Source organism: Gadus macrocephalus, chromosome 14, assembly GCF_031168955.1.
Source record: "Gadus macrocephalus chromosome 14, ASM3116895v1".
In the NCBI taxonomy this organism is placed as follows: domain Eukaryota; kingdom Metazoa; phylum Chordata; class Actinopteri; order Gadiformes; family Gadidae; genus Gadus; species Gadus macrocephalus.
In genome coordinates, this window is record NC_082395.1 from 2,026,207 (window position 1) to 2,040,131 (window position 13,925).

Below are 13,925 nucleotides of genomic sequence, written 5' to 3' on the forward strand. Positions count from 1 at the left end.
GCAGGCCTGGCATACAACGCACAGGAAGCACACACGAAGCACGCACGAAGCACACGTGAAGCACGCACGAAGCACACGTGAAGCACGCACGAAGCACACGTGAAGCACACAACACACACAGGAAGCACGGTGTGTGTGTGTGGTTGCATGTGTTTGGGTGCATGTGTGTGGATGCATGTGTGTGTGGTTGCATGTGTGTTGGTGCATGTGTGTGTGGGCGCATGTGTGTTGGTGCATGTGTGTGTGGGCGCATGTGTGCGATCCCCTCCCTGTTTGCCTGTATGTCTGGGTCTGTTGGTGTGTTTGTGTCTTTATTGTCTGCGTCTGTCTGCGTGTGTGTGTTTAGTGTCTGCGTCTGTCTGCGTGTGTGTTTATTGTCTGTCTGTCTGTCTGTCTGTCTGTCTGTCTGTCTGTCTGTCTGTCTGTCTGTCTGTCTGTGTGTTTATGGTCTGGGTCTGTCTGCGTGTGTGTTGATGCGTGTGCGTAGTGCACTCACCGCCACGCTGACGGTGTAGCTGCTGCCCGGCCGCAGGTGCTGCAGGGTGTGGCTCTCACGGAGAAGGGTGCTGTTGTACACGGGCTGAGGCCCCGCCCCCTCGCGGGACAGGTACACCACGTAGGACGTCAGGACGCCGTTCACCTGCGTCGGGCGAGACCACCTGGACAGACGGACGGTTATCGTTAAAGTTCCACAGTTACAGTTCGGTGCCGCCCGGCATTTCTCGGTCCGACGTCGGGAAAGCAAACAAACAACGAGAACGGATGAATAAATTATGATGATTTGAGGAGGAGAGAAGAGTGAGATGAGGAGGAAACTGTCAACAATCACACACTCATGTGATTGACTAAATGGGGTGTGCCTCTGTGCTGTTCATCACAGAATCTGTAGCAAGTTATTCATCGGTCGAGAAATGAGCTTCAGACGGCTTCTCTTTTTCAATCAGGATTTAGTTTGATTTAAATTATTTATAATAGAAATTGCAGATATTAATTACATCCATATTATATTGTCTTGTGCTCTGCTGTCTGAATGGGAGGGCCTGGAGAAACAATATTTTCTAGTAACACTTGTTTTCAATCATTTAAATTATAATTTACAATTTAAAACAGATCATACACAGAGTGCCATCATAAATCAAATGTGATAGATGTGAATAAATGGCTACTAATATCAATTAGCATTATTTTTTGTTGTTTACTTTTCATAGAATACATTTAATTGATAAAAACAAAATAACTTAATTTTTATTAATATAAAGAACGCAACCAACAGAGGCTGTTTGGAAAGGTAATGGATTCCCTTCAGCCTCCTTACATTAAGACAGTTTTGAATGACTGATGAATGTGTGTTACCACACAATTAGCTACTTTGCTAATCTATCACATTTATTATAAGATTTATACGCTGTCGATTGTCACGGTGATGTATGGCCATTTTGCGAATCACTAAATCAAAGGGGAGTTGTGATAATTTGTATAATAATTCATTGCAATAATGGCTTTCGAAAACCAATGGTTTTAGACGGGCTTTAAAATAATCATTCAGGTGTAATGAGGTTCCATCTGTGATCTCAGGTGATCGCCGTGGAAAAGGTGTGTGTGCCTCCGATTCCAAACACCCCCACAACACGTCTTCAAAGCAAGAAACTCGAACCTTTCTATCACTCTAAAAAATAATATCAAGTCCCATAAGTTAATGGAAAGGGGGTCGCATGAACTGGTCATAGATACACCGCTTGAAATACATTTCACAAAGAAGTCATTCTCTTTTCGTTCTTCTCCATGATGTTTTTGGTATGTACATTTATATTAAGAGCATTTAGGAGACGCTTTTATCCAAAGCAACTCACAATAAGTACATTTAGTCAGAAGAAGGAGAAACACCAATATATAACTGTGGGAACAGTTAGGATGTTCATAGAACCAAGTGCCAAGCACTAACTAGGTTTCAATTCAAAGCGATGTGTAACTAACTATCCTCCTCTCTCCGTCATAACGTCCTGTCTGCTGTTCTAACTCATCGTTCTCCCCTGGCCACGTCGCTCCGTCTGAACGCTGCTCTGCCGTTCTCACAGAGACCGAGGCAGGGTATTGACCAGGGGTGAACTCCTCACCTCTGCCCATTAACAATGTGCTAACAAGGCACTTCCAAATCCGCCTTCATCCCTGAGCAAGAAAAGTGTATTCTTAGCCGTGTGTGTTCTGATACCGCTATGAGAAGAGATGCTACGTGGTAATCTCTTCTGGAGTAATCACCGTGTTTTTTACTACAACCATATTAATATTATGTATTAATTCTGATTTTGTATTGATATTGTTGAACTGAGTGGAGGTAACTCCCACTCAAATAGCACAAACTGACTGATAGGGTCAGTGAAGAAGTGTGTTTGGATCAGTAGATTCCGAATCATATTGTTATTAAATCACATGTTAAAAATCAAGAAAACACAACTTACTAATGTGTGTGCCTTTGTGGGTTACTTCTGAGTGTGTATGTATGTGTGTATGTCTGTTTATTGGTTTGTCTGTTTATTGGTTTGTCTGTCTGTGTGTGTGTCTGTCTGTGTATGTGTGTGTATATGCATTTGTTTGTGTGTTTCTGTGTGTGTGTGTGTGTGTATGCGTGTGTGTGTGTGTGTGTATGCGCGTGTGTGTGTGTATGCGTATGTGTGTGTGTGTGTGTGTGTGTGTGTGTGTGTGTGTGTGTGTGTGTGTGTGTGTGTGTGTGTGTGTGTGTGTGTGGCAAATCTCCCTCCTGCGGTGAGTCCTAAGTGACAGTGAGGGCACTAATGGCTTTCAAACAGATTTACTTTTACACACACACACACACACACACACACACACACACACACACACACACACACTCCCACATACACACACACACACAGACACACACACACACACTCCCACATACACACACACACTCCCATACCACCACACACCCATACACACACACACACGCACAACCATACACCACACACACACGCAAACCCATACATATACACCCACACATACATATGCACACATAATATAAAACGGGGCACAGATCCGTCTTTTGGTGGCACCTCCCCCTGCGGGTCAAAGGTCAAGCGCGGCAGAATATTCTGCATGCTAAACAACACGGCAGAAGGTCACTGCGTTTGTCCTTCTCCGCGCGTCTCAGGCAGGGGAGGGTGTGGTGGACATGTGCCGTGGACATGCAGGATGATCTGGGTTGTCCTCGCGCACTCTAACCGTCTCCCTCGCTCGCCCGGAGTCCGACGTGTTGTCCTCTCGCTACCGTAGTGAACTCGGGTTCGTTGAAGGGATTTGCTTTTTAACCAAATGATCCCTTTTCTGTTTCTGCGGTTTTCTATCCATGTAGTGTGAGAGTGGATGTGTGAGAGAGTGAATGTGTGAGCGAGTGAATGTGTGAGAGATTGAATGTGTGAGAGAGTGAATGTGTGAGAGAGTGAATGTGTGAGAGTGAATGTGTGAGAGTGAATGTGTGAGCGAGTGAATGTGTGAGAGATTGAATGTGTGAGAGAGTGAATGTGTGAGAGAGTGAATGTGTCGGAGAGTGAATGTGTGAGAGAGTGAATGTGTCGGAGAGTGAATGTGTGAGAGAGTGAATGTGTCGGAGAGTGAATGTGTGAGTGAGTGAACGTGTGAGAGAGTGAATGTGTGAGTGAGTGAACGTGTGAGAGAGTGAGAGGGTGAAGGTGTCGTCATGGTGTCTCAAACTCACTCCACCAGGATGGTCCGGGCGTCCATCAGGGTGAGGCGGGGGGGCGGCAGCGGCCCGGGGGGCAGCTGGGAGGTAACCATGGTAACCTGGGAGCTGTTGCTACAGCCGGCCGCGGTGCACGCGCTCAGTAGCAGCGCGTGGGTGGAGTACACGCCGAGAGCTGGAACAACACACGCACACACATTGTGTCCGTTTGATGTAAGTCATGACAGGTAACAATAAACTATGCACAGAGATATAACACTATAGAATGGAATATGATCTAATAAGTAGCAGTCTGGAAGTATGTAATGTATGTCGTACGTCCTGGCACTTAAAAATTGTACTTAGTATTGTGTAGATCCTTTCCTAGCTAGTTAAATTGTGTCCGGGGAATGGGTTACCCTAGTGATTGTTAGTGCTTGGCACTTGGTTCTATGAACATCCTTTATGTACCGACAGCGATTTATTCTCGTTTCTCTTTCTTCTGACAAATGTGCTTATTGTAAGTTTGTTGTAAGTCGCTTTGGATAAAAGCGTCTTCTAAATGCTTTAAATGTAATGTAAATGAAGATATTGCTATGACTGTATTCCCATGTATTTCCGAATCTCTCTCTCTCTCCCCCATCGGTGGTATGTTCCACCCTACAGTTAGCGGTGTTGAACTCGCCCTCAGTGTAATATGGTCTGGACGGTATAATTACCACGTCCATAATCCTCCCATCACTGTGGATATCAGACACCCCGCAACATCAGCCCACTAAGACACCCACTGCCTCCTGATTGGCCAGCACACACCACTCACACACAAGAGAAAGACAACGCTGTGTGCACGGTGTGTTGGGCTTTGAAAGGGGTTGTGGATGGATTTTTAAATGTATGTGTTAGGCATTTGGCTGCATGTATACGCTAAACCGTTTGACATAAGCAGGGTGTGTGTGTGTGTGTGTGTGTGTGTGTGTATGTCGGACAATGTGTGTATGTGTGTAGTGCAACGTGCAATGGCCCAAAGCTTTAGTCTCAGTTGCGTCTCCTTCTGTATTTATCTCTTTATTGCTTACGTTCAAAGACTGAATGCATGTCTATGGGATTTTGCTGTTTTGCTTGTTATTTATTTTAATTTGTGTGAATATGTCGAAAGTATATTTGAGTGTGTGTGTGTGTGAGTGTGAGTTCTTGAGTGTGTGTGTGTGCGTGTGTGTTTGTATGAGCCCATGCGTGTGTGTTTAACACTCCTTTTGAAAGTGTTATTCCCTGGGTAAGGGCTGAGATGCCATGTCCTCTTTCAAATGCTAATCCCTCTCTCCATCCTCTTCTCCATCCTGCCTTTCATCCTCTCCTCCTCCCCTAACAGCCAGCACTGACATGGGCTGTACCTCCACACACACTCTCACACACACATTCTTATATACACAAACACACGCACATTCTGACAGACACAAACACACACACACACACACACACACAGACACACACACACAATCGAACATACAAACAAGCAGACACACACACACACACACACACACACGAACACTAACTAACGTACAAACAGACACACACACACACACACACAATCTAACGTACAAACAGACCCACACGCACACACACAAACATTCTTATAAACACAAACACATTCTGACAGACACAAACACACACACAGAGACACACACACACACACACAATCTAACATACAAACGAGCAAACACACACACACACCACACACACACACACACAAACAGACTCTCCTACCAGTGAGGTTGAAGTGTGTGCGGTTCCCGGTGTAGATCCGCTGCTCGTTGTGGTACAGGTGGTAGGACGTTATGAGTCCGTTGGGCCTATGGACAGGTCAAAGGTCATGTGACAAAGGTCAAAGGTCTTGTGACAAAGTGTCATGATGGTAAAACACTCATAAGAGCTTTGTGATTATTAGATATAGTTTAATACAAACTAAGACTTGACGAAAGCACAAACGAATACACTGTGTGTGAGTTCTGCATTCAATCAACAGTTGTGTGTGTGTGTGTGTGTGTGTGTGTGTGTGTGTGTGTGTGCGCGTGCACGTGTGGTACCTAGTTGGGGGGTCCCAGGTGAGGCTTAGGGTGGAGGGGGATGACACACCAGCAGGGGGTTGAACAGCCTGGGGAGCTGAACCAGAGTAGAGGGTTAGTCTTTAAGTAAGGCTAGGGAGTGATGGTATGTAGTGATGGTATGTAGTGATAGCATGTAGTGATAGCATGTAGTGATAGTATGTAGTGATGGTATGTAGTGATAGCATGTAGTGATAGCATGTAGTGATGGTATGTAGTGATGGTATGTAGTGATAGCATGTAGTGATAGCATGTAGTGATGGTATGTAGTGATGGTATGTAGTGATGGTATGTAGTGATGGTATGTAGTGATGGTATGTAGTGATGGTATGTAGTGATGGTATGTAGTGATAGCATGTAGTGATAGCATGTAGTTATAGTATGTAGTTATAGTATGATAGTATGTAGTGATAGCATGTAGTGATAGTATGTAGTGATAGCATGTAGTGATAGTATGTAGTGATATTGGCTTTTGATCCTCCTAGTCCAACTCAAACCAAAAACCGGTACATTAAAATAAATTGCTTCCAGTTCATGTCATTACAGTAAAATGATTCAATATTCAACCATTTTGATATCTCATTCTAGTTCAAATTAATGCAGTCAAACATACAATAAACTATGCGCAAAGCAATGAATATTAAATAAACCCCAAAATCCCTGAATCTGCGAAACGTAGAAAAAGATGTATATAGGGTTATATAATACAATATATCAGCCGATCTGAGAGTGTGTACCGAACATCTTCCTCCTGCTCCTCTACGACAGACTTAACTCTGCTCGGCTTAAATCAATACAGTACTCGGTCGTTTTTTAACATCTTCTCTTTTTTTGCTTTGAATTGATTTTTCCTCCCTTCGCTCTGACCCTGCCATCACATTATCTCTCCAACAAGGCCAGTTATCCCTCCGCAGATTAATAGAGCAGGAGAGAGGGAGACGGAGAGAAGTCCGTCTCTACTTCTCTCCCAACATGATTTTGCTCTCAATCTCCAAAAGTAACTTTTTTGTCTGTGCGTGCTAGTGTTTTGTGCATGTGTGTGTGTGTGTGTGTGTGTGTGTGTGTGTGTGTGTGTGTGTGTGTGTGTGTGTGTGTGTGTGTGTGTGTGTGTGTGTGTGTGCTCGCGTGCGTGCATGTGTGTGTGCAACAGAGCACTAGCCCAAAAGAAATGGAAGGACATCCAAGAGAAATACGAATTATATCATCAATTCTATATCCTATCAAACGTGCACATCACACTCTGGAGTCGAGAGACCCCACGTGCACATCCCACTCTGGAGTCGAGAGACCCCACGTGGCCCACCTTCCTCAGGGGTGGTGAAGCGCCACGCCGCTCCTTCGTCATCGTCTCCGCTCTCTTCGTCCCCGTGGCGCCGGCTCTCGGTGCAGCCGCCGGGCGAGCAGACGGTCACCGTGACGACGTAAGGTGTGGCGGGGGTCAGGCCCGACAGCAGGCCTGCAGACACAGAGGACGGTAGAGAGGGAGAACAGTGGGGAAGTGGAAGAGTCCACTGATTATTGATCCATTGACTGATAAATGGACTGTGTTCATGCCGCGCTTTTCTAACCAGTGGCCACTCAAAGCTGAATGTACAATGTTGCCTCACATTCACCCATTCATGCACACTGGCGACAGCCAGCTCGTCGGGAGCAGTCAGGGTGAGGTGTCTCGCTCAGGGACACCGGGACATTCAGCTAGGAGGAGCCGGGGATCGAACTAGCAACCTTCCGGTGACCAGCCGACCCGCTCTACCTCCTGAGCCACATGCCTTCCCTTTTGAAGGAACATCCCTCAGAATTGTATGATTTTAGTATTTAGTATTTTAGTATTTAAGTCACAAGTGCATAATCACTATACAGTGAAAACGTTTCCCACTCTGAAACTTCCTCAAAAACGCGATAAACACGATGTGGTCACCAGTGTGTCTTTATTTGAGTAATTCTCCAGATGAGGAACAGCGGTTGGCCCCCGGCTGCCAGTGGTGAGGTCCAATCGGAAGAGGACACGTCATAGCGGGCCTCGCAGGTCCCTGGGTAAGTCCATTCAGCTGCCACCAATTGCATTAGCATACGCTCACAGCCGCGCGTCTCGTGCACTTCCACTCCGACCCGGACAGCGGGTCCTTGTGTTTTGTTTAGATGCTCTTGTGTCGCCGTCGCCGCTTGGCAATAAGACGTCAATGTCACCAAGAGAAAGCAACGCATATGAATTTCGCCCTTCTCCCGCCGACCAATCAGCAGGCTTGCATCCCCCCACAGTAACTCATCTCGTTGTTTCACAGACCCTCTGTTGCTCTCCCTCTTCCTACACCGCAGTTTATTAAGCAGTACATTTATTTACATACTTATTCAATCTTAATCTAACCTTTATGATTGTACTCAATTAAGGACGGGGGCCCCCACTGAGCCACCATTAGCTCCTCATTTGCTCTCTGTGTTTTTCTTTTCTTCTCTCCTTCTCTTTTTTCTCCCAGACACTGTAAGTGTAATTCTGCAGTCAGGTGTCAGGCGGCCATTTATTAGCCAGAAATCCCCCAATCACCGTGGACTTAATGTCTGGCAGAGACACAAGCTGGGCTGGGAGGGAGGGAGGGAGACACAGAGAGGAAGACAAGGACACAGAGATGGAGGGAGGGCGAGAGGGAGAGAGAGAAAAAGTGAGAGAGAGTTGGAGAGAGAAAGTGAGAGAGAGAGAGAGAGAGAGAGAGAGAGAGAGAGAGAGAGAGAGAGAGAGAGAGATGGAGAGAGGCAGAGGGAGAGGGAGAGAGATGGAGAGAGGCAGAGGGAGAGAGAGAGAGAGAGAGAGAGAGAGAGAGAGAGAGAGAGAGAGAGAGAGAGAGAAAGAGAGAGCCCATCTTCATATTTGCCTGGAGACATGGCTGAGTGGGCAAGGAGGAGGAACGAATCGCAGGAGCGCGTTTGGACTTCATCACGGCCGGGAACGGGGAGGATGCCAGGGAGTGACATCACAGGGAGAGTCGGGAGTGCCTGGTTTTAGAATGGAGGCCGTCTCCCCCCGGCTGGGGACCTGCCAAGGAGACATTAGAGGCAGGGTCGACGGGGACACTGCCTGGGTGTGTGTGGGCGTGCGTGTCGACGCGTGTGCGTGCGTGCGCTCAGTGTTATTTTTGTATCTGTATCCATGGCGAAACGAAGACTGCGTGAGGGCGTGGCCGACTGTGTTTATGTCTCACTGTTTACTTTTCGAAGAGGCTCAAAGTGTCCTGACAGGCGGTTACCGGGGGGGGGGGGGTCCTACGGTACGTAGGGACGTTTACATTTTACATTGAGGACATTAAGCAGACACTTTTATCCAAAGCGACTTACAGCGGCTAATGCACACGTTCACACGCCAACGGCGCCGTCCACCCCGCCGGGGGAACCGCCAGCCCCGGCGGGGGCGGCGCCTCGCTCAGGGACACCCCGACACTCAACCAGGAGGAGCCGGGGATCGCACCAGCAACCCTCCGGCTACCAGCCAACCTGCTGTACCTCCCGAGCTAAGCTGGCGAGCTAACGTGACCTTTAATGCCCAGTCCCGTGTGGTCATTCGTGTTCATGCAGCTGCGCCCGGGGTTACCTGTGTAGTTGGTGTCCGTCGGACGCACGGTTTGGACGACAGGAGCCTCATCAGGGCGGCCGCTCTGGTAGGCCCGCAGCTCGTACCTGTCAATCAGCCCTCTGACATCACCAGTGGGCGGGGCCCACCTCACCAGGGCACTGAAGCCGTTCTTAATTTGAACCGCGCTGGGGGGTTGAATGTGCTTGGGTACTAGAGGGAGGGGGAGAGAGAGAGAGAGAGAGGAGAGAGAGAGAGAGAGAGAGAGAGAGAGAGAGAGACAGGAGAGAGAGAGAGAGAGAGAGAGAGAGAGAGAGAGAGAGAGAGAGAGAGAGAGAGAGGAGAGAGAGAGAGGTATGATATGAAGGAGTGCACTGATTGTGCAGCACCTCATTGAGATGTTGCATTAATATGGCAGAAAAACACGCAAATGAGACCCCAAAGGCCAGCACAAGAGTAAGGAATAACTCCGAATGAAGGGTACATATGTTAACAAGAGCAGAATGTCAAAGTGACAAAGAGAAGGAGATTTAAAAACCATCTGAGAAAGTTTGGAAAATGTGTTCGCTTTCTAGTTACACCTGAAGAACACACACGCACGCACACACGCACACACACACGCGCACACGCGCACGCACACACACACACACACAAAGATAAAGAGGGAGAGGGAGAATGGAAGGGAGGGTGGGCGAGACAGAAAGAAAGGGGATCGAGAAATAAAGAAACCAAGAAAGGAAAAAGAATTCCCCATCTCTCTGTGTTTTAATAGGCCCAGTAAATCACATCCCACCATTAGCATAAATACTATTTATGAGTGTTGTAACTTTTTCACCACTGATTTAATACAGCTAGCCATTCATTCTGGGGCCGTATTTCACCGCAATCAGCCTGCTTCCTCTCTCAAACCCACGCCACCCTATCCCATTCTATATTCCACTCTTTTTATCTATCGCACGCGCGCGCTCTGTCATACTTTTTCTCCCTTTTATAGACTTCTCCTCTCCCCCTGTCCTGGCATAATTTCATGTTCCTCTAAATATCTGCGTTGCGCCGCACTTAATTCAAATTAAAAAGACATGAGAGTTCTCAAACACACTAAACCGCGCTCCAATCTGTCTCCCAGCCGGCTCCTTCAGTCCGTCTGTCCGTCAGACCATCTGTCTCTCTCTACCCCGTCATGTTTCCTATGCTTAACCCCGCCTTTCCACGGCTGGCCACACACCCTTCTGTCTTCCCTCCTTTTCCTGCTCTTCAATTCCGTTCCTTCGTTCCTAAATCCTGCACTTCTTCACCCCCCCCCCCCCACCCCCCCCCCCCCTTACCGGCCACTTCCAAGATTGTTCCACACATCCCTTTTCTCATTTGCACATTCTCTCTCTTCTCCTCATCATACTCATTCATTTCCCTCTTTTTCCTAAAGCATTAACATCCCTTCTTTCCCTTGCCATCTTTTTCACTGCATCCTGCTCTCTCTCTCTCTCTCTCTGTCTCTCTCTCTCTCTCACCCAGTCTCTCTGTCTCTCTCTCTCTCACCCAGTCTCTCTCTGTCTCTACCCCTCTCCCTTTCTCTCCCATCTCTTCCTGTCTCTACCTCTCTTTCTCTCTCTCTGTGTCTCTACCTCTCTCTCTCTCTCTCTCTCTCTCTCTCTTCTCTCTCTCTCTCTCTCTCTCTCTATCTCTCTCCCATCTCTTTCTCTCTACCCGTCCCCTCTCTCTCCCATCTCTTTCTCTCTATCCGTCCCCTCTCTCCCCTCTCTTTCTCTCTATCTGTCTCCCCCTCTCTCCCTCCCCAGAGGTGGGTGGGCTGAGCCATCCCAGTGTATCGTTGGCTACTAAAGACCACCTTTATTCTCCTCCAGGGAGACAACCGCCATCAGGGGTCAGCCGCCGTTTGCTGAGATGCCCTTAATAGAGAGCGCTTTTAATGTCTCATGCGGTCCGCCAAAATAACCACCCCATCCAGGGACCGCCCTCGTGGACAAGAGGGGGGCGTGGCTTCATGTCAATTATTAACAGGACGTAAACGGACAAACAGTGGAGTAAACCAAACGGAAGGAAACGCATCAAAGGTCTGCTGCAAACACACGCTCAATCAGTCACCCCCGCTCTCCAGACCCAGAACACGGTTCACTCAAACGAGGAAACGGGTTAGAATTTAGTGTGTAGAGAGTAAGACAGGAAGGCTACAGACCGGCAGACAGACAGGCAGACAGACAGGTGGACAGGCAGGTGGACAAACACAGAGACACACAGACAGGCAGACGGACCGACGGACCGACACACAGACAGACAGACGACCAGCCAGATGCACACACAAACAGCAGACAGACGGATAGATGTCAGCCAGCTGGACAGACCTGTGCCTCGGCTGCGTCCCCTCTGCCAAGGCCCTGCCGACCAGCCTCCTTCAGCCACGGCCACACACCTGTACAGGTACTCTGGAGACACAGGGGGACAGGTGAGGATCAGGGTGGAGTACACCTGTACAGGTACTCTGGAGACACAGGGGGACAGGTGAGGATCAGGGTGGAGTACACCTGTACAGGTACTCTGGAGACACAGGGGGACAGGTGAGGATCATGGTTGAGTACACCTGTACAGGTACTCTGGAGACACAGGGGGACAGGTGAGGATCAGGGTGGAGTACACCTGTACAGGTACTCTGGAGACACAGGGGGACAGGTGAGGATCATGGTTGAGTACACCTGTACAGGTACTCTGAAGACACAGGGGGACAGGTGAGGATCAGGGTGGAGTACACCTGTACAGGTACTCTGGAGACACAGGGGGACAGGTGAGGATCAGGGTGGAGTACACCTGTACAGGTACTCTGGAGACACAGGGGGACAGGTGAGGATCAGGGTGGAGTACACCTGTACAGGTACTCTGGAGACACAGGGGGACAGGTGAGGATCATGGTTGAGTACACCTGTACAGGTACTCTGGAGACACAGGGGGACAGGTGAGGATCAGGGTGGAGTACACCTGTACAGGTACTCTGGAGACACAGGGGGACAGGTTAGGATCAGGGTGGTCCGTACACCTGTACAGGTACTCTGGAGACACAGGGGGACAGGTTAGGATCAGGGTGGTCCGTACACCTGTACAGGTACTCTGGTGTACAGGTAAGGAGGGTTCCGGTCAAGAAAGGTTACCCTACTAACTTACCTTTCTACCAACACTGTGCTCTACTACTAACTCTGTCACTACTGACTCTGTGCTCCACTCCTAACTCTGTCACTACTGACTCCGTGCTCCACTCCTAACTCTGTCACTACTGACTCCGTGCTCCACTCCTAACTCTGTCACTACTGACTCCGTGCTCCACTCCTAACTCTGTCACTACCGACTCCGTGCTCCACTCCTAACTCTGTCACTACCGACTCCGTGCTCCACTCCTAACCCTACGTGTAGCCCAACGACCCCCCCTCACGTCCTCACCGGTGAAAGGCTGCAGGCCTGCGTCCCTGGCCAGCGTCTCCCTCCCGCTGTACACCAGCACTGAATCATTCCCCCGGCAGAGGAAGCGGCTGTCCCCCGAGGAGCAGCCGTCCAGCTCCACCCTCACCGAGCGGCGGGACGCGCTGGACAGGTTTACGGTGGGGGTGACGGGCGGCTGCGGAGCTCCGTCAGCACGGACCGTCAACCTCCTCAGGCACCCTCCCAGACCTGGGAGCGACCGGAGAAGAGGAGGGACAAGGGAGAGATGGGACGGGATGAATGATGGGGAGGTCAGGTGAGGAGGAGGAGGAGGAGGAAGAGGAGAGGGACAATAAGGAGGAGAGCGAGGAGAGACAGAGGGAAAGACACTTATTGTATGTTGTACGTCCTGGCACTTAAAAATAGTACTCAGCATTGTGTGGCGCCTTATCCTAGCTATCTTGGTTGTCTACGGGGAATTGGTTAACCTAACAATTGTTGGTGCTTGTTGTTTCTCTTTCGACTTATTGCAAGTCGCTTTGGCTAAAAATGTCTGCTAAATGCCCTAAATTACATGTAAATGTAGCTCATTCAAACAGATTCTTCTCAATCAGTTGTTTTATGTTCTTCATGTGTCTGGCCTACTAAGAACGTGCCTTGATTTAGGCCCAATCCCATTTCTACCCCTTACCCCTTCCCCTTACCCCTTCAAAACAAGGGGGAGGGGTAAGGGGAAGGGGTAAGGGGTAGAAATGGGATTGGGCCTTACATTTCATGGAGGTGAGCGAACGTGTGCGTGTGTGCGTACCGTTTCGGTGACTGTTCCTGGCCAGCGCCGGATGCATGAGGTCCGTGGGCACGCCCCCCAGATAAACCGACGAATCAACACTCAGCCCCGCGTCTCCCCCCGCCCCGCTCAGACGCTCCTCCCAATCGTTGACGGCCGCGGAGACGACGGAGGCGCGTTTAGCCAATGAGAGCTGGTTCCACTCTCCGTCGCAGTAGCTCAGCCCCACCCACATGCTGAGCTCCGTCACATGACCTCCCCAGGAGAGAGTGAAGTAGAGCAGACCGCTCTCCAGCTCCACCTGGACACACACAGGCGCGCGCAAACACACACACACACACACACAGGTGCGCACACACACAC

General features: G+C 49.1%; 1 protein-coding gene across 1 annotated transcript in view; it reads right to left on the reverse strand.

The window, feature by feature from the left end:
• Positions 1-13,925, reverse strand: part of LOC132472376 (usherin-like) — a 39,447-nt gene that overhangs the window by 5,131 nt on the left and 20,391 nt on the right. The window contains exons 6-14 of the mRNA XM_060071982.1: positions 13,584-13,863; positions 12,797-13,024; positions 11,713-11,793; positions 9,374-9,565; positions 7,097-7,249; positions 5,776-5,851; positions 5,456-5,541; positions 3,728-3,887; positions 497-659 (exon numbers count right to left, since the gene is read on the reverse strand). Coding sequence (XP_059927965.1) covers positions 497-659; positions 3,728-3,887; positions 5,456-5,541; positions 5,776-5,851; positions 7,097-7,249; positions 9,374-9,565; positions 11,713-11,793; positions 12,797-13,024; positions 13,584-13,863 — 1,419 coding nt within the window. The remainder of the gene's footprint in view (positions 1-496; positions 660-3,727; positions 3,888-5,455; positions 5,542-5,775; positions 5,852-7,096; positions 7,250-9,373; positions 9,566-11,712; positions 11,794-12,796; positions 13,025-13,583; positions 13,864-13,925) is intronic.